Source organism: Panthera onca, chromosome E2 (assembly GCF_046562875.1).
Source record: "Panthera onca isolate mPanOnc1 chromosome E2, mPanOnc1 haplotype 2, whole genome shotgun sequence".
In the NCBI taxonomy this organism is placed as follows: domain Eukaryota; kingdom Metazoa; phylum Chordata; class Mammalia; order Carnivora; family Felidae; genus Panthera; species Panthera onca.
This window is the reverse complement of record NC_138353.1, coordinates 3,961,021-3,980,866: the sequence shown is the minus strand read 5'-3', so window position 1 is coordinate 3,980,866 and position 19,846 is coordinate 3,961,021. Positions and strand designations below refer to the sequence as shown.

Below are 19,846 nucleotides of genomic sequence, written 5' to 3'. Positions count from 1 at the left end.
CTCCCTCAGACCCAGAAGTCCAGCCCCCAGCCCCTCCTCCCTCAGACCCAGGAGTCCAGACCTCAGCCCCTCCTCCCTCAGACCCAGGGGACCAGACCCCAGCCCCCTCCTCCCTCAGACCCAGGAGTCCAGACCCCCAGCCCCTCCTCCCTCAGACCCAGGAGTCCTGACCCCCAGCTCCTCCTCCCTCGGATCCAGGAGTCCAGGCCCCCACCCTCTCCTCCTTCAGACCCAGGAGTCCTGGCCTCCAGCCCCTCCTCCCTCAGGCCCAGGAGTCCAGCCCCCCGGCCCCTCCTCTCTCAGACCCAGCAATTAAGATTCCCAGCCAGGCCCGCTCCCTCTCCGGCCACCCTGGAGATGGGACCCGCGGCTCAGACGCTTGCCCCTTAAGGGGGTAAAAGTCCCCCCAGGCTCCAGCCGGGTCAGAACCCCGCCCCTAGGCCCTCCTCCCGGGACAGCCTCCCGCCTCCCCCCGCGTCCCCTTAAAATACCCGGGGTCCCTATGGCAACAGGCGCTGGGCGACAGGTGTGGGTGTTATTTACGGGTCGAGCCTGAAATAGCCCGGGAGGGCGAGGGGGTGGGTGGCTGGGGCCGAGGCCGGAGCGAGCGCAGCGGCGCGTCCGGGCCGAGCAGGCGGTGGCGTGCAGGACAGGCCGGCTGGGAGGCGGCGCGGAGCTGGGGCCGGCGCGGCGCGGAGGCAGGAGAGCGAGACGGGGCCCTGCCCGGGAGCCCGGGGCGGGAGGCCTGAGGGGGGCGGCGGGCCTGGAGCTGAGCCTGGAGCGGTCCTGGCCCCGCCGGCCCTGGGAGCCCGGGGGAGGGGGAGCCGAGTGATCCCGAAGGGACGCCGAGTCCCTTCCGGGTCCCCGTGGTCCTTTGAACCCCGGGGGGTTGCGTCCCTGTTTCCTGAGCCGCTGTGGGGGACCACAGCCCCTCCTCCTGACCCGGATTGGGACCCCAGGTCCCCCTCCTGAGCCCCGGGGGCGTCCCCCAGCCCCCTTCTCCGGACCCCATTATGTCTCTGAGCCAGCAGTCCCCTGAGACCCAGGGAGACTTTCTCTGACCTCTCTTCCCCGAATGGCCGGGGAGACACCCACTCCCTTCTCCTGGTTTCCAGGAGGTCGCCCGCCCCTTCTCTGAAGCCCAGCCGGCACTCTACAGCCCCCTTCTGTGAATGTTGGGGAGGGGCGTCCTACTGCCTTTCTGAGACCCAGAAGGAGTTCTGACCTGTTCTGAACCGCAGTGGGGACCCAACTTCTCCCTCCCCAGACCCTGAGCCCCAGAGAAACCAGGAGGCATCTCCTCTCCAATACATAGAGGGCCTCGGCAACCCTCCGTGGGTACCCCAATCTCTGAGCCTTAGTGGGGTGCTCAGAGCCCGTCCCCCAGGACACCCAGTTTCCTGGAGATTCCTCCCAGTGGGGACCCAGAGCAGCCCCTCAAAGGCTCAGCTAGTACTCAGTTCTCCTTTCTCCCGGGCCCTCAGGTGCCCCTCCTGGATACCCAGCTTCTAGCTCTGGGCCTTGGGGGTACCTTGCTTTTCTCTTCTTGGTCCCACGCTCCTCCCCGAGTTTCTGTGGGCTCCCTGGGGCCTCCCCTGAACTTAGAGGGTTCCTGGGCCAGAAGATCTATTTTCTCTTCCAAGCTCCAGAGGCGACCTCCACTGCCCCACTGGAGATTCCAGGGGAAGATCCCGATCTTCCTTTCTCAGAATCCAGTGGAAAGTGAGCCCCTCACTTCCTTCAGCACCCCACTTGTTCCAACCCCCCCCCCCCCCCCCCCCCGCCCCGGGCCACCCTCAGGACTCTGCCTCCTTTGCACCTGCTCGGCTACGGCCCCGAGGATGATGATGTGGTCCAACTTTTTCATGCAAGAGGAGGACCGGCGGCGGCGGGAGGCGGCAGGCCGGCGGCGGGCTCTCGGGCAGCACCAGTCCCGGCTGACGCCGGAGCGGGAGGGAAAGATCAAGCTGGGACTCCTGCTGAGCGCGGTGGGCGCCACGCTGGCCGTGCTGGCCGTGGGCACCGAGTTCTGGGTGGAGCTCAACACCTACAAGGCCAATGGCAGCGCGGTGTGCGACGCTGTCCACCTGGGGCTCTGGAAGATGTGCACCAAGCGACTGTGGCAGGCGGACGTGCCCGCGGGCAGAGACACCTGTGGCCCCGCGGAGCTGCCCGGAGGTGAGAGGCCACGCCCCCGGGCCGGGGATTGTTCCCGGAGACAGCGAGAGTGGGCGGAGTCAGGGAAACCCGAGCCCCAAGGAGGGAGCAGCCCAAGCCTACACCAACCTGTGCTCCCCGAGTAACCTTTGCTCCAGGCACCAACTGCGTGTGCTGGGGGGCGGTAGTTGGGGGCAGGGGGGGGGGGGTGGTGGGAGAGAAAGTCTGTACGTGCAGACTAGTCTGTGTACCGGCCATCCTGTCCACCCCCCTCCCCAGCAGCCTGTCCGCAGCTACATCCTGTACCCCCAGACTAGTCTGTACCCTAAAACTCGCCCAAACCCTTAGACCAGCCTGTGCCCCTAGAGAGAGAGAGAGTTTGGGCTCCCGGGGTCAGCTTGCTTTTCCCACATTGGAGACAGGCCGCACTCCTATCCCGTGGGCCCCGGGGAGACAGATCACCTTAATGCCAACCCCAAAATGGAATCTGTGCTGGACCCCCACGGCCGATACTGAGAAACACAGCTCTCACCGAACACCCCCCAACACCCTCCCCCCCGCCCCCGGGAGACCTCGTGCTTCTGGGAGATGTGCTTTTCCATTTCCTGGTCCTGTCACCTGCAGATGCCCAGACCTGACCCTCCAGCCCTTCTTATTTTCTCTTCCAGACACCCCACACCCCTCACGGTCCCGCAGAATGGCCTTTCATCCGTGGCAATGCCACACAGCTATCCCATACCCCTTGCTCTCCCGGACAGGACATGCCATGCCGTTTACGTACACCATTGGGACATCCTATACCCCCTGGGAACGGGAATGGGCTCTTGCACCACACGTACTGACCCAAGGAAACTATCTGACACCCCTCACGGTCCGTGTAGGATGTCCCAGGCTTGATCACCCATGTGAGATCTCCAAACAGTGTCCTATAACCTCAGTGCCTCCCACAGAAGATCTCCTATCCCTCTGGGCTCCAATGGGATTTCCCCCCTCACTTATCCACGCATGCTATCTTCCACCCATAGGGTCCAAAATAGGACATCCCAAACCCTTGATAGCAGAGTGGGATACCCCCACCCCTCGTCATGTGAGGTACCCACACACTCAGCGTCCAGATTCAACACCTCACTTCTGCAGATGGGCTAATTTTTTGCCCCTCACAGCCTCAAGCAGGAAGTTCCCAAACTTTTGCAAAATGGGGTGCCCTGGCAATAATATGCTTATGTAATATGCTTCGATGCTTACGTAGCACCCAGGCTCTGTTTGAAGTACGTCATGTGCGTTAACTCGTTAATCCTCATATCCTCCTAGCAACCTTATGAATAGTTACCATCATCCTCATTTTAACGTTTTTGTTTTTTTTAATTTATTTTTGAGACAGAGAGAGACAGAGCATGAATGGGGGAGGGGCAGAGAGAGAGAGGGAGACACAGAATCGGAAGCAGGCTCCAGGCTCTGAGCCAGGCATCTGAGCCATGGGACCTTTTATTTATTACTTATTTAGTTATTTATTTTTATTTATTTTTATTTATTTATTCATTTATTTTCAGTGTTTATTAATATTTTGAGAGAGACAGAGTGCGAGTTGGGGGAGGGCAGAGAGAGAGGGAGACACAGAATTCGAAGCAGGCTCCAGGCTCTGAGCCATCAGCCCAGAGCCCGACGCGGGGCTCGAACTCACAGACTGTGAGATCGTGACCTGAGCCGAAGTCAGACGCTTAACCGACTGAGCCACCCAGGCGCCCCTCCATCATCCTCATTTTAGAGAAACCAAACATGAGGAGTAAGGAATGGAAGTGGTTCCATCTATGCACCAGGCTAGTCATATGGGATTTGAACCTGGCTGTCCCTGTTCTTCACAATTGCACTATATCGCATCCCAGGAGTCCATAAAGATGCCCCAAAGGTCCTCGCTGCCCTATAAGGGATGCCCCCCCAACCCCACTCCATAAGACAGGACTCCTCATATCCTTTGATGTCCCCCTGTTGGTCAGAGAGGACTTCAGCCTCCTCACAGGACCATCTCATCATCCCACAGTCCTGACCCTCCAGAGGGGACCGTCCAAAAGTTCACAACTTCTGTTTTCTCAGAAATATCCCACACATTGCCCTGTCCATCAAAGGACACCTTTAATTCCCTTGGCTACAAGTGGGGGGACGGTGTGTGTGGCCCACCCTACTCTTTTCCAAATGGCATATGCCATCTGGAGTCTGAGACAAGATGTCCTAAATCACCAGTAGCCATGATGGGAGGCCAGACACCCCACGCTCTCTCAGAAAGGTGGACCACACCTTCTTACTCTCTAGATGGGACTTCACGCTTCCCTCATGGATGAAGACCATGTGTCCCCCACTGACTGCTACCAATAGCATCATCAGCCCTGCTGCAAGAGGTATCCTTTCCTCCTTGTTGCTGCAGGATTGCTGATGCTGCGGGGTAAGGACTCCCGTCCCACTGCTCCTGATAGAACACGTCCTGCCCTTCTCCTTCCCTCAGAGGGCAGGTGCAGTGTCCCACTGCCTCACCTGACTCAGGACTTTATTTCTTGTCCCTCTACATCTTTCTTTGAACTGGAAGGTTCCTTTCTGCTTCTCTAGCCCACCTGGCTCGTCTTCTTGTACTTGTCTTATTGTCTACCTCTCTTCCTCCCCCTTCCTGTGCCTTAGTTTCCCCATCTGTAGCATGAGAACATGGGACTAGAGGAATTTTGTGGGAAGTTCCAGCTTTCAAATGCAGTTTATATTTTTTCTTTTCTAAAAAAAAATTTTTTTTAACGTTTATTTATTTTTGAGACAGAGAGAGGCAGAGCATGAACGGGGGAGGGTCAGAGAGAGAGAGGGAGACACAGAATCTGAAACAGGCTCCAGGCTCTGAGCGGTCAGCACAGAGCCTAATGCGGGGCTTGAACTCACGAACCCCGAGATCATGACCTGAGCCGAAGTCGGACGCTTAACTGACTGAGCCACCCAGGCGCCCCTCAAATGCAGTTTAGAGAGCGCCCCAGCCTTTTTTTTTTTTTTTTTTAAGTTTAGGTTTATCTGGGACCTCAAAGATGGGCAAACTTTACTCTTTCATTTACATCACAAAATCATCGCCAGCCTTCTCTTGCTTTATTTTACAGTATTATCCCCCCCATTTCTTTCTATCTCTTTAATGTGTTTGATATGTATCCATCAGTATATATATATTTTTAAATATATGAAATTTATTGTCAAATTGGTTTCCATACATCAGTATATATTTTAAAAAGTTGGAAACTATACAGTGTTATTTTACATCTGTATGTGTTTTAATTTACATAAATGATATCGCGCTGTGAATTGTCCCCGTTTGTGATTTACTTATTTATCTATCTATTTGCTCGACGCTATTTCTCGGATCTCCCCACTTTGCTTTCTGCTCTCGTAGTTCATGGCTACTGCATGCTGCAGAGATTTGCACAGAGGACATCTGCCCCATTTTCTTGATCCCCCTGAGATGGACACTTAGGTTGATTCTGACTCCCTGTTCTTACAAACAGTGCTGCTACAATCATCCACACATATGTTCCTGCCTGTAGTGTTTCTCTGGATGTAGACCCAGAAACGAAATTGTTGGGTTATAGGGTATAAACGTACCTCGTTTCATAAAGGATGTCAGAGTGCTTTCCAGAAAGACATTAGTGCCAGTTTCTGGTCCCCAGCTGTTTCCTCTTATTCTTCCAGTGCTTGATATTATCCTTTTAATATTTGCCAATCTAATTGATCTAAAGTGCCCTCTCCCTGCTGATCTAAGTTGCATTTCTGTGATCCCTGGTGAGGTGAAGCATCTCTTCATATACTTGTGAGTCATTCAGACTTCTTCTTCTGTGAATTGACTATTCCTGTCCTTTGCCCATTTATCAATTGGGTTTCCTCTCTTTTCTTGCTGGTCTCCAGGTGTTCTTTGTGTGTTCTAGTTAGAAACCCTCTCTGGGATGAGAATCTCCTCTGAGTCTGTTAGCCTTCTGTTCCCTCTATCTTCGTGTCCTTTGTTGAATAAAGTGATCATCCGTTTCTAATCCCACTTGACCCCTCAACAAACCCATCTGATGAAGCCAGGAAAGAGACTATTATCTCATTTTATAGAGAAAGATTCAGAGGCTGCAGAGAGGTCAACAGCCTTCACAAGGCCACAGATCTGGACCTCTAGGCTCCAGACTGGAATCCCAGCTCCTGTATAGCTGGATGACGGCAGGCGGGTTTTGTTTCTCTGAGCATCGTTCTCTCCTGTGTATATCAGGGATGCTGATATCCTATTTTTAGGCTGCTGTGAGCTCTGTTAAATGCCCAGCCCTGAGCTTACGCCAGCAATGTCTGTATCATCACCTCTCTTTTTCTCTCCTGCTCCCACAGAAGCAAACTGCACCTATTTTAAATTCTTTACCACGGGGGAAAATGCACACATCTTCCAGAGAACTACAAAGAAAGGTGAGAACCACCCTGCGGTGGGGTGGTGGGGTGGTGGGAGGGGTACGCGGACCATGCCGGAAGAGTTCCTGATAGCATGGTCTTCCTCTCTGCTCTGCCCTGGGGTGGCAGGAGGGGATAGGGGAGGTCCCATCTTTGGGGGAAAGAGGTTCTCCAGAGCCCTGTGCCTGATGCTCCTACCCCAGCTCCACCTTTGTCATGTGCTGTGTGACTTTGGGACAGTCACAGCCCCTTTCTGGGACTTTCTTAAAGATGTCCACCTGCCACATGCTAAGCAGAGTGCTGAGTGTTTCACTGATAAGAACTCCAGTCCTTGCCATGACCCTGCAGGGAGGCGGCTTCATCTTGTGGATGAAAAAACGATAGTCCAGAAAATGGCTACATTTACTTTTTCCAGAAGGGGCAGAGGCAGAGGCAGAATCAGTCCCAAATAATCCTGACTCCAAAGCAATGCTCTCCTGTAGAATCTTCCGTGAGATGGAAATACTCTGTACCTGTGCTGACCGATGTGGTAGCCACTGGCCCCATGTGGCTGCTGGGCGCATGTGGCTGGTGTGATGCAGAGACTAAGTTTTTAAAATTTCGTTTCAATTTGGGGCACCTGGGTGGCTCAGTCAGTTGAGCGTCCAACTCTTTTTTTTTTTTTTAATTTTTTTTTTAACGTTTATCCATCTTTGAGACAGAGAGAGACAGAGCATGAATGGGGGAGGGGCAGAGAGAGAGGGAGACACAGAATCGGAAGCAGGCTCCAGGCTCCGAGCTATCAGCCCAGAGCCGGACGTGGGGCTCGAACTCACGGACCGTGAGATCGTGACCTGAGCCGAAGTCGGACGCTCAACCAACTGAGCCACCCAGGCGCCCCGAGCGTCCAACTCTTGATTTCGGCTCAGGTCATGATCCCAGGATTGTAGGATTGAGCCCTGCATCAGGCTCTGCGCTGACAGCTCGGAGCCTGGAGTCTGCTTCGGATTCTGTGTCTCCCTCTCTTTCTGCCCTGCCCCCACTCGTGCTCTGTCTCTCCCTCTCTCTCCCTCAAAAACAAGTAAGCATTAAAAGAAAAAAAGACTATACCCTTTCTTGGGAGCCTGGGTGGCTCGGTCGTTTAAGCGTCCGACTCGTGGTTTTATCTCAGGTCATGATCTCACAGTTCACGAGTTCGAGCCCTGCAGCAGGTTCTCTGCTGTCAGCACAGGTTTTACCCTTTCTGCTATAGCCACAGTCTCTCCGTCACCCCAGTACCTCAGTGTCCATCCACACCAGTAAAGAGATTGTGGTCATGTCATGACTCCTATCCAGCCTCTGTAAGGGTTTAATGAGATGATACAGCTGAAACGTACAGTGTGATGCCTGGCACATAGGAGGCCCTCAGTCAACAGTGGTTCCCACCCTCCCTGCTCCTTTCTGTCTTGTCTTTGTGCTAAGTGAGTTTGGGCAAGCCACTGTGCTTCTCTGGGATAGTGAATAATCACAGTGCACGTGTATAGCACAGCTCCTGTGTGCTAAGCACTGCACTGGGCACTTTTTATAAACTAATTCTAATCCGCACAACAGCCCAGTCAAATAGGGATTTCGATCCTGATTTTCTAGAGGAGGAAACTGGGGCTCAGAGAAGTTTGGTGACATTATTATAAGCTTCCAGCAAGGAAGTGGCTGTACAGAACTCAGACTTGGATCATTTCACTGTAACAAGCTACCTTCTCTGTTGTCACCCACATGCTCACTGCCTCAGTTTCCTCACCTGTAAACAAACAGTGACCAGATCCCAAGGAATAATTGGTAGTTCCCACTTCTTTCTAATCCTGACCGTGTCTCCTCTTTGCTTTGTGGCCTCAGGCAAATCACTGAGCCTCTCTGTGTCTTAGTTCCTTCAACAGTGTAAGTAAAATATTGGACTGAATGACGTACTTGAAAATTCTCTAGTTCTGAATCTTCCGTCTTCCTGGTTTTGGGTCTCTATAGGGGAGTCCTTCCCACTTCCTCCCTCCCATGTTCTCTACTTCTTCCCTTTACTCTCCTTGCAGAGGTGAATCTGGCAGCTGCCGTGATAGCAGTGGTAGGCTTGGCACTCATGGCCCTGGGGTGCCTCTGTATCATCATGGTGCTCAGCAAAGGTGCAGAGTTCCTACTCCGAGTTGGAGCCATCTGCTTTGGCCTCTCAGGTGAGGGCTGGGAGCCTGGAGACTGAGGGAATTGCATGCTGGGAGGTTGGATCTCCAAGAGCTCTTGCATGCTAGGAGGTAGGGTGTCCAAGCACTGTTGCATGGTGGGAGTTTGGAACTCTAGGTAATGTTGTATGCAGGGAGGTCGAGTGTCCAAGCCCTGTTGCATGCTGGGAGTTTGAATCTCCAGGGCACTGTTGCATGCTGAGAGTTGAGGGAAACCCACTGGCTGTAGTACTCTCAAAAATGGGAGAATTCCAAGCTTTATTGTTGCCTAGAGATTAAAGTGTCTCCAAACACTATTTTAAATTTGGACCAAGGGTTTCTGAGAATTGTTGCCTGCTTGGAGGTAGAGTCCACAAACACAGTTGTACCATGGGGATTGGAGGAATCTTAAGGGCTATAGAGGTCTCAAAGAATGGAAAATTCTAAGCCCTGCTGTCCCCAGAGGGGTCTCCAATTTGAACCCAGAGGTCTTCAATTGCTGTTGCATGCTGGGAAGTTGGAGGCCATCTCCAGGCACTGTTGCTTGCTGGGAGGTTAGAGGACATCTCCAAGCACTGATGCATGCTGGGAAGTTGGAGGACAACTCTAAGCACTGTTGCATGCTGGGAAGCACCAGGACTGTAGTAGGCTCAATGTGAGAGTTCTAAGTGCTATTATTGGCTGGGAATTGGAAAGTCTTCAAATACTCTTTTAGCTTTGGAACTTAGGTCTTCAATGAATGTTGCATTCTTGGAGCTGATGGTCAAAAAAAAAATTCTACATCTTGTCAATGTAGTGCTCATTGGATCAGATGTTTGCTAAGGTAGATAGAAAGGTCACTAATTATATAAGCTTCATTTGTTCATCCTCTGTGAATTTACTGAGCACTTACTATGTTCCATGCACTGTGCTAAGGGCTGGGTATATATGACTAACAAGACAGAGACAGTCTGCCCCTCACAGAGCCTAGCAGAGATAGACAGTAGCCAGTAATTACACATATAATGATGCAACTATAATTGTGATGAAAGTCATGATAAAGCATATTAGGGGTAGACACTGCAGTGAGGGTGTATCAGAGAAACTCAGAGAAAGTGGTATTTAAGCTGGTAATTGAAGGGTGAATAGGAATCATCCAAAGTGTGGTGGTGACAGTAGTGGTGACTATATTGATGATGTTGTATATTGTGGTGGTGGTGACAATGTTGGTGGTGATGGTGCTAGAATAGCGATTTGACAAGTTTGAGGAACAGAATGAAGGTCAGAGCATAAAGCAGGCAAAATCTGTCACAAATGGACATGGTAACCTTAACTAACAAGTGGGGTAGACTCTAGTACAAGATAAGGGAGAAATGATAAGTCTTCACGAACATGAACATATGAATGGAAAATAATAATGATCAATTTTTATTATTTTGTTCCCTTAGAGATCTTCCTAAATAAAGGGGAAAATTCAATCATCTCCTTTCCTTTCTTTCATTTATTCATTTTATTCATTGATACACACACAGACATATTACACACTTTTGTACATTTTTGTATATGTAATATTATCAGAATGTACAGGACAGAAAGGTGCCTTCCCTTAGGGAGATTACTGGTTAAGGACACCGAAATAACACAAATCATCCCACAATTACAAACTTCTAGGTGCTATAAAAGGAAAAGAAAAGTAGATTTCTGTGAGAGTGCATAATGAGAGCACCTGATTTAAAGCAGAGAGTTAGTGAGGGCCTCCCTGAGTAACCAAGCTAGACAGAGTTTGGTGAATTTAAGGTCTTGAAGGAAAGCCAGTGTGGCTGGAGGAAGGAGAGTGAGGAGGACACTGGGGTCAAAGATGGACCAGGAAATCAACAGGGAATCCAAACATCTAGGTTGGCGTCTAACTTCTGACAAGTTGTGTGATCTTGGGCAAATCTTTTATCTCTGAGCTCAAGTTCCCACATATCCATGAAGTCAGTCATCCAAGTATCCATTTGTCAAGTATCCCTCTATCCATCCATTCATCCCATCTATCCCCGTCCGTCCATCCATCCATCCTTTTATTCCATCTATCCATCTGTCCGTCCATCTATCCATCCGTCCATCCATCCATCCATCCATCCACCCATCCATTGATTCATTAATTTCCTCCCACTTCCTTCTTCCTTTTCCATTATCCTTTCTCTTTTATCTGTTTTCTGTCTATCCATCCATCTGTCCGTCCATCCATCCATCCATTCATCCCATCTATCCATCCGTCCGTCCATCCATCCATCCATTGATTCATTAATTTCCTCCCATTCCTTTCTTCCTTTTCCATTCTCCTTTCTCTTTTACCTGTTTCCTTCTATTCATCCATCCAATTATTCAACAAGTATTTTTTTTTTTTAATCCAGTGGGTGCTCAATGCTGTGCTTGATACCACTGGGGATAGAATGATGAATAATATTAAGATTATCCCTGTTTTTGTAGAATTTATAGCATGGTAGGAATTTGGTTATTGAACTCATACTCATGTTATTCCAGGGGGTGCCATGAAAGTGAGAATATAAAAGTGTTTTATGGAAGTCTCAGGCATGAAATTTTTCTGCAAACTGTACAAGCAAGTGAGAGTGAGGAGGTGGATTTGATGCTGTAAGTATTTTGGCTATATTTGGTATCAGGCCCTGGACAGATTGAATTTTCAAGATCTCCTTAAATAAAGGGACATGTTCAGATTATATTGTTTCTCTCCATGAAATATATACATCAGGTATTGTTCATGTTTTAGAGATACAAGACAGACAAGTTTCCTGCTCTCATGGATTTATGATAGCGAGGGAGATAGCCATGGGACAAATAGACAATACTAATATAAATTAATATATGCTAATAATTACCAGCTGTGATAAATGCTACAAATGAAAATGAAAGAGTGTGGAGGAAAATCTGTAACAGGGAGATCTGATATAGACTTGAGTGGCAGTGCTTAAGGAGGGCTTCTCAGAAGTGCAATAGCAGTGATAGTAATAGTAATAGTAATAGTAATAGTAATAGTAATAGTAATAGTAATAGTAATAGCAATAGCAATAGCAATAGCAATAGCAGTAAATAGCAATAGAAATAGTAATAAAGAGTAATAGTAATAGTAATAAATAGCAATAGTGATAGTAATAAATAGTAATAGTAATAGTAATAAAGAGTAATAGTAATAGTGATAGTAATAAAGAGTAATAGTAATAAATAGTGATAGTAATAAATAGTAATGGTAATAAATAGTAATAGTAATAAATAGTGATAGTAATAAATAGTAATAGTGATAGTAATAAATAGTAATAGTAATAGTGATAGTAATAAATAGTAATAAATAGTAATAGTGATAGTAATAGCAACAGTAGGGATGTGTAAGGCAGTACTCAGAGAAGGGTAAGCAGAAAATTATTCCAAGCAGCATAAAGGTCTCCAGGTTTGAAAGAATTTGGTGCATTTGTAGACTGAGAGAGGGGCGCCTGGGTGGCTCAGTCGGTTGAGTGACTGACTCTTGGTTTCAGCTCAGGTCATGATCCCAGAGTTGTGGGATCAAGCCCCGCATCTGGCTCCGTGCCAAGCATGGAGCCTGTTTCGGATTCACTCTCTTCTCTCTCAGCCCCTCCCCCGCTCTCTCTCTCTACAATAAAACATACAGACTGAAAGACGTTGCACTCCCCACTATTTTAGGGTGGGAAGAGCTGGGGAGATGAGCACAAACAAGGAGGCAGGGGCCAGATCACGTAGGCCCTTCTAGGTCATACAAGGCATGTCAGGCTTGGTCGGGGAGGAAGTACAGAGGCGTGTCTAAGAGAAGAAGCTATGGAGTAGACCTGGCTTTAATCAAACCTGAGCTCCACCTCTCCAGGCTTTAATCTTCCCCTCTGTAAAGTGGGGATAATAATACGTACCTCATGAGGTCTAGTGGGAAGAGATGAGATGAGAGAGTGTTTGGTTAGATTCTTTTCACAAAGCCAAGGCTAAGAGTCTACTGACTACAGCCCATGGCCAAATCCTACCTGCCCTTTGCTTTGGGGTTAGTCGTAGTTTTAAACCATAAATCCTATTGTGGTTCCTACCTGATTCAAATCAGGTTCACAATCAATTACTACCACTAGAATAATGTGGCTCCCAGGTCTTATGTGGCCTGGCTCCTGGCTCCGTGGGACTTTGTCTCTTACCACCTGCTCCCTCTGTCCTGGTTTCATTGGCTTCTTTGCTGTTCCTCAGACACTTCAATCTCATCTCCCCCTCAGAGCATTTTGCACTGCTATCCCCTCAGCCTCCACTAGATCATCCCATGTCTCATCCCTTCCTGTCATTTAAGTCTCTGATCTGGTTGACCACTTAGGAGGCCCATTGCCTGCCGTGTCCCTACCTTGCCCCCTTTTCTTCTCTCATGGAATCGATCACTCCCTGAAATTATATACCTGTGTGTGTATTCCATTGCTCAGGCTGCCATAACAAAGTAGCACAACCCCGGGAGGGTTAAAGAACAGAAATGTGTTGTCTCATGGATCTGGAGGCTGGAGGTCTGAGACCCAGACATGGGCAGAGTCGGTCTCCTCCGAGGCCTCTCCTTGGCTTGTAGACGGCTGTCTTCTCCCTGTGTCCTCAATCTGTGTATCTGTGTTCTCCTCTTCTTGTGGGGACACCACCATATTGCCCTCCATATTGGATTAAGGCCCTAGTGGCCTCATGTCTGTTTAATTATTACTTTAAAGACTCTGCCTTCGGGGCGCCTGGGTGGCAGTTGGTTAAATGTCCGACAACTCTTGGTTTTGGCTCAGGTTGTGATCTCACAGTTCCTGAGTTAGAGCCCCCTGCATCTGTGAATTTGGGAGCCTGCTTGGGATTCTCTGTCTCCTGTTCTCTCTGCCCCTCCCCCCTCACACTCTCTCTCAAAACAAAAAAAATAAACTTAAAAAAAATTCTATCTTCAAATATAGTCACATTTCAAGAAACTAGGGGGTCAGGACTCCAACAGCTGAACTTTTGGAGGCACAATTCAGTCCACAGCAATACATTTGCCCTATTATTGTCTAATTCTCCTTCTGGGATGGAGCTCCAAGAGGACAAGGCCTTTGTTAGTCTTTTTTTTTTTTTTTAATATTTACCTATTTTTGAAAGACAGAAACAGAGTGTGAGTGGGGGAGGGGCAGAGAGAGAGAGGGAGACACAGAATCTGAAGCAGGCTCCAGGCTCTGAGCTGTCAGCACAGAGCCCGACAGGAGGCTTGAACTCACAGACTGCGAGATCCTGACCTGAGCCGAAGTCAGACGCTCAACTGACTGAGCCACCCAGGTACCCCTGTTAGCCTTGTTTATATATTTTATAATGGGGGCTCAATTAAGATGTGTTGAATGAATCAATGAGGCATGAATTTGCAGAGGAATCAAGGGGACTGGAGAGTGTCTTGTCTGAATATTCTTCCACCTCTGGGTCCTCAAGCTGAGCTGCGTGGGGCCAAGGAGGCCTCAGAGGGGAGCTACTGACCCACAGATCACAGACGCCTGGCTACGTTCTCCAGGACCCCGATTAAAAACCATGGGGGGAACGAAGTACCAGGGAGTGGGGTGGGGGAAGAAGAGTCCGGGGTCTGAGAGAGGGGGTAGCTAGGACCCATGACTCATGGGCTATCAGATGGTCCTACAAGATCTGACCCCTGCCTACCTCTGCACGTCTATTCCCCACCACTCTCTCCTCCCCACTGTCTTTTCTCCAGCCACACTGACCTCTCTCTCCCCCAGACACACTGTACTCATTCAACCACCGGGCCTTTGCACAAGCCATTCCTTCCTCTTGCACCGGCCATCACTTAGTTTTGTGCTTGCTCCAGAACCTGGCTTCTGTTCATCCTCCAAGTCTTAGCTCAAATGGCTTTTCCTGGTGACATCATCTCAAAGTCTGTGCTCTGCTCCTGGATGTCACTCGCCTTCCCATCACCCTGTTCTATCTTTCCCGGCACACATCACTCTCTGAAATTATCTCGTCTTCTCATGTGTTTACTTTGGACGTTACAACCTGGCAGCCTGTAGCCAGCGATGACCCCATAAATGGACTTTGGCGGGCAGGGCATAACGTTTCTCTGAGCCAATGTTTCAAGGTTGGGCAAATTCCCATAAAAAATAGTAATCATTTAAAAAATTCCAGCTAATCTTAAAAACTCAGAAGATCTGGCAATTTAAGTCCCCATTTCTGAAGGGTTGCGTTGGCTGAAGCTGAGTTTTGGACTCTTTGTCTCCCCCCACCCCCACCAGCCACTGCACTCACCTGCTTTGTTGACTCCTGCTTTCTCATTGCCTACTGCAGACATTTGAGTTTTGCAAGCCTTGTTTATTTGTTTACCGCCTGTCCCCTCCATCTAAAATACAAACTCCATGAGGTTAGGGTCTCTGTCTTGTACTTTCTTCTTTTCTTGTTGTTTGTTGTTGTTGTTTTTAATTTACATCCAAGTTAGCATAGAGTGCAACAATGATTTCTGGAGTAGATTCCTTAATGCCCCTTACCCACTTAGCCATCTCCCCTCACACACCCCCTCCAGTAACCCTCTGTTCTCTATATTTAAGAGTCTCCTATGTTTTGTCCCCCTCCCTGTTTTTATATTATTTTTGTTTCACTTCCTTTATGTTCTTCTGTTCTGTGTCTTAAAGTCCTCATATGAGTGAAGCCATATGATATTTGTCTTTCTTTGACTAATTTTGCTTAGCATAATACCCTCCAGTTCCATCCACATAGTTGTAAATGGCAAGATTTCATTCTTTTTGATTGCCCAGTAATAATCCATTGTATATATATACCACATCTTCTTTATCCATTCATCCATCGATGGACATTTGGGCTCTTTCCATACTTTGGCTATTGTTGATAGTGCTGCTGTCAACATTGGGATTCATGTGTCCCTTCAAAACAGCACACCTATATCCTGTGGATAAATGCCTAGTAGTGCAATTGATGGGCCGTAGGGTAGTTCTATTTTTAATTTTTTGAGGAACCTCCATACTGTTTTCCAGAGTGGCTGCACCAGTTTGCATTCCCACCAGCAGTGCAAAAGGGACTTTCTCTCTCTGCATCCTCGCCAACATCTGTCGTTGCCTGAGTTGTTAATGTTAGCCATTCTGACAGGTACAAGGTGGTATCTCATTGTGGTTTTGATCTGTATTTCCCTGATGATGAGTGACGTTGAGCGTTTTTTCATGTGTCGGTTAGCCATCTGGATGTCTTCTTTGGAGAAGTGTCTATTCATGGGCAAGTGTCTTTTGCCCATTTCTTCCCTGGATTATTTGTTTTTTGGGTGTGGAGTTTGATAAGTTCTCTATAGATTTTGGATACTAACCCTTTATCTAATATGTCATTTGCAAATATCTTCTCCCATTCTGTCGGTTGCCTTTCAGTTTTGCTGGTTGTTTCCTTCGCTGTGCAGAAGCTTTTTATTTTGACGAGGTCCCAGTAGTTCCTTTTTGCTTTTGTTTCCCTTGCGTCCAGACACGTGTTGAGTAAGAAGTTGCTGTGGCCATGATCAAAGAGGTTTTGGCCTGCTTTCTCCTTGAGGATGTTGATGGCTTCCTGTCTTACATTTAGGTCTTTCATCCATTTTGAATTTGTTTTTGTGTATAGTGTAAGAAAGTGGTCCAGCTTCGTTCTTCTGCATGTCGCTGTCCGGTTTTCCCAGCACCACTTGCTGAAGAGACTGTCTCTATTCCATTGGATATTCTTTCCTGCTTTGTCAAAGATTAGTTGGCCATACGTTTGTGGGTCCATTTCTGGGTTCTCTATTCTGTTCCATTGATCTGAGAGTCTGTTTTTGTGTCATGTTTTTTTTTTTTAATCAAATTTCATTGCAACTTAACTTGACTGCCTTTCCTTTTGTTTTGTGATTCATCATCTTTATTGGGGTATGGTTGATGAGCTTTATTGGGGTATGAATGGTGAGTAGAAATTGTAGATCTTTAAGGTGTACAACTTGGGGTTTTGATATACATGCACGTCATGAAGTGATCACCACAGTTAAACTAGTTAACAACATGCATCACCTCACGTGGCCACCTTGGTGTGTGTGGTGAGAAAACCGAGGCTCTCATCTTGTAACATGTGTGATACAGTATTGCTAACTATAGTCACCCTGCTGCACATGAAATCCCCACCACTCTTTGTTGTCTTGCGTAATTGAGTTCTGTACCTTTGCCCCACATCTTCCCCTTTCCCCTCCCCCGCCAGCCCTTGGCAACCACCTTCTGTTCTGTGCTTCCATGGTGAGTTCAACTATTCCAGATTTTACTATCGCTCTTTCCAAAAGCCTTACTTTTTTAAAAGTAAACTCCATGTCCAACATGAGGCTTGAAATCATGACCCAGAGATCAAGAGTCGCATTCTCTACCCACCAAACCAGCCAGGTGCCCCTTTTATTTTTTCAAACAATTTCTTTAATGTAGTCTTTAATTGATTTTCATGTTTTTGATTTTGGACTTTGATTTTTTTTTTTTTTTTTTTTTTTTGAGAGAGAGAGAGTGAGCAGGAGTGAGGGGCGGAGAGAGAGAGAATCTTAAGCAGGCTCTACACTCAGCTTGGAGCCTGACACAGGGCTCGATCCCACGACGCTGGAATCATGACCTGAGCTGAAATCAAGAGTTGGATGCTCAACCAATTAAGCCACCCAGGCACCCCTGCTTTTTCCTTTTTAAAATTTTTTTAATGTTTATTTTTGAGAGAGAGAGAGAGACAGAGCGTGAGCGGGGAAAGGGCAGAGAGAGAGAGAGAGAGAGAGAGAGAGAGAGAGACAGAATCTGAAGCAGCTCCAGGCTCCGAGCCATCAGCACAGAGCCGGACATGGGGCTCGAACCCATGAACCGTGAGATCATGACCTGAGCCCAAGTCAGCCACCCGACCGAGCCACCTAGGCGCCCCCACATTTTTCTTTTTTAAAGCGCTAAAACACACATAAGATAAAATTTACCATTTCAACTGTTTTGTGCTCAGTTCTGTGGCACTAAGCACATTCACCATCCATCTCCAGAGCCTTTTCACTTTCGTGTTTCCCCAAGCACAACTCTGTCCCCATCAAACAGCAGCCCCCACCCCCCATCCCGTTCCCCCAGCCCCTCAGCTTCTGGTGACCACTACTCTCCCTTCTGCCTCTGTCTGTGTTGTGTTCCTTCTTTATCTCCAGCTTCCAGACTCGTGCTATAGGGTTGGTGTTTAGTAAGTAGCTGTCGAAGGAATTAGGTGGGGTGGTGCTGAGGGCCCCCCAGGTTTCCTGTTTGAACGAGCATGAGATGGGGTGTGCTGGGGAGACGCTCAGACCCAGGTCGGGGTCCCCGGGGGCCTGAGTGCCATGCCTGTCCTCTCCCCACAGGCCTGCTGCTCCTGGTCAGCCTGGAGGTGTTCCGGCATTCTGTCCAAGCCCTGCTGCAAAGAGTCAGCCCTGAGCCTCCCCCAGCCCCAGCCCTGGCCTACGAATACTCCTGGTCCCTGGGCTGTGGGATGGGGGCCAGCCTGGTCCTCCTGCTGGCCAGTGGCTGCTTCCTCCTGCTCACCTTGCCTCCGGGGCCCTGGGGCTCACTCTGCCCCAAGCTGGGGCACAGGGCCACCTAGAGCCAGCACTGTGCCTTCTCTAACTCCTTCCTTTTCTTCTTCTTATCCCTCAAAGTCTTTCCCCTTGTCCTGGAGAAACTGTGTTCTGCCTGCTGTGGGGCACACGTTGTTTGCACAAACCTCCCTCTCCTGCCTCATGTTTTCCCTCTGTGAATATGTTCTTCTCGGTGGCCGAATTGGGATGCATGGGGTACGATGGAGAGAGGGCTTTTACAAACGAGGGTCCCCAGGGAAGGCTTGCAGGGGGACCTGATGAGGTAACTGGGGAGTAGGGTGGGAGGGATGAGGTCAGGGGGTCTTAGGACGGACTTGGACCGATTCATTTCCCAGATCTGGATGTATTCACTTGTGGGAGAGGCATCTTCCAACTAATTTGAACCTTGGGGAAACAGGGGAGGGGGAGGGGAAATCGCTGGGTCTGGCCTCGCTGTGGTCTGGTTTGGGATTAAAGGTTTGGAAATTTAAGAGCTTTGATTTGGAGTCTGTTTGGATATGGTTGTGTGTTCCGGGGTGGCGAAGAGTGACCCCTTGTGCTCTCCAGAAACCTACTTAGCAGCCCCGAAGTCATATGTCAACAAACCCACAGAGTGACCAGAAAACTCAGCAGCTTAGAGCACACACATCGTGGGTTGAACTGCATCCCACCCAGACGCCTCTGCTGGGATCCCGACCCCCAGGATCTCAGGGTCTGTACAGAGGTACCCAGGTGAAAGCAAGGTCATCAGGGTGGACTCTCCTCCAGTATGACTGGAGTCCTTGTAAGGAGGGGAGGACGCAGACAGGCGCCGAGGGAAGAAACAGAGGCCCTCAGCTGCCTGTGAACCGAGGAGAGAGCCGGGAACAGATTCTCCCTCATGGTCCTCAGAAGGAGACAACCCCGAGACTCCCTGACCCTGGACTCCCTGCCTCCAGAACCCGGAGACAGTACACAGTGTCCTTCAGGCCACCGGTCTGGTCTGTGGTGCTTTGTTAGGGCAGCCCCAGCGGGCTGGACAGATTCTAGTGCCTGGAAACGGTGTGACACACGGGGCTCTGGGACGGGGCCAGGGACAGGCAGGGGGCTTTGGAGGTGCCTGACAGAAGAGCCGCCCTGGGCTCCAGGAGACGGTTGGTGGGGACACGCATCCCCAGGGCTCAGAAGGAGGCAGGGAGAGTTGCAGGGACAGTGGCTGTGTTCTCAGGGAACGCTGTCATCACTGTGCACTAGAAAGCTGGTAGGAACCAGAACAGCACCAGCTGATGCTACGGAGAACCAAGACCCACGTCCAGGGCTCCAGCGCTCAGGCCCAAGGACCGGCCTCGCACCTTGGGAAGACCAGGTGTGTATTTCAACTCCACAGTCACAGCTGGAGGGGGCTCCCGGGAGGCGCAGTCGGGTGGGCGTCTGACTTCCACTCAGGTCATGATCTCACTGTTCGTGAGTTCGAGCCCCACCTGGAGCTCTCTGCTGTCAGTGCAGAGCCTGCTTGGGGTCCTCTGTCCCCCTGCCCCCCACCTCTCTGCCCCTCCTCCCCTCT

The 19,846-nt window shown here is 49.5% G+C and overlaps 1 protein-coding gene across 1 annotated transcript; it reads left to right on the top strand.

The window, feature by feature from the left end:
- The first annotated feature begins 553 nt into the window (after positions 1–553).
- CACNG6 (calcium voltage-gated channel auxiliary subunit gamma 6) lies at positions 554–18,803 on the top strand. Its single transcript, XM_060652661.3, has 4 exons — positions 554–2,178; positions 6,532–6,606; positions 8,628–8,765; positions 18,091–18,803. Exons 1-4 carry the CDS (start codon positions 1,842–1,844, stop codon positions 18,327–18,329), a joined length of 789 nt encoding a protein of 262 aa, XP_060508644.1. The 5' UTR covers positions 554–1,841; the 3' UTR covers positions 18,330–18,803.
- The last annotated feature ends 1,043 nt before the right edge of the window (positions 18,804–19,846 follow it).

Excerpts from the sequence above, each read along its gene's own strand:
- CACNG6 (XM_060652661.3), top strand. The coding sequence starts at position 1,842 with ATGATGATGTGGTCCAACTTTTTCATGCAAGAGGAGGACCGGCGGCGG. Across the intron at positions 6,607-8,627 it reads CCAGAGAACTACAAAGAAAG|AGGTGAATCTGGCAGCTGCC; the intron begins GTGAGAACCACC and ends CTCTCCTTGCAG. Across the intron at positions 8,766-18,090 it reads CATCTGCTTTGGCCTCTCAG|GCCTGCTGCTCCTGGTCAGC; the intron begins GTGAGGGCTGGG and ends CTCTCCCCACAG.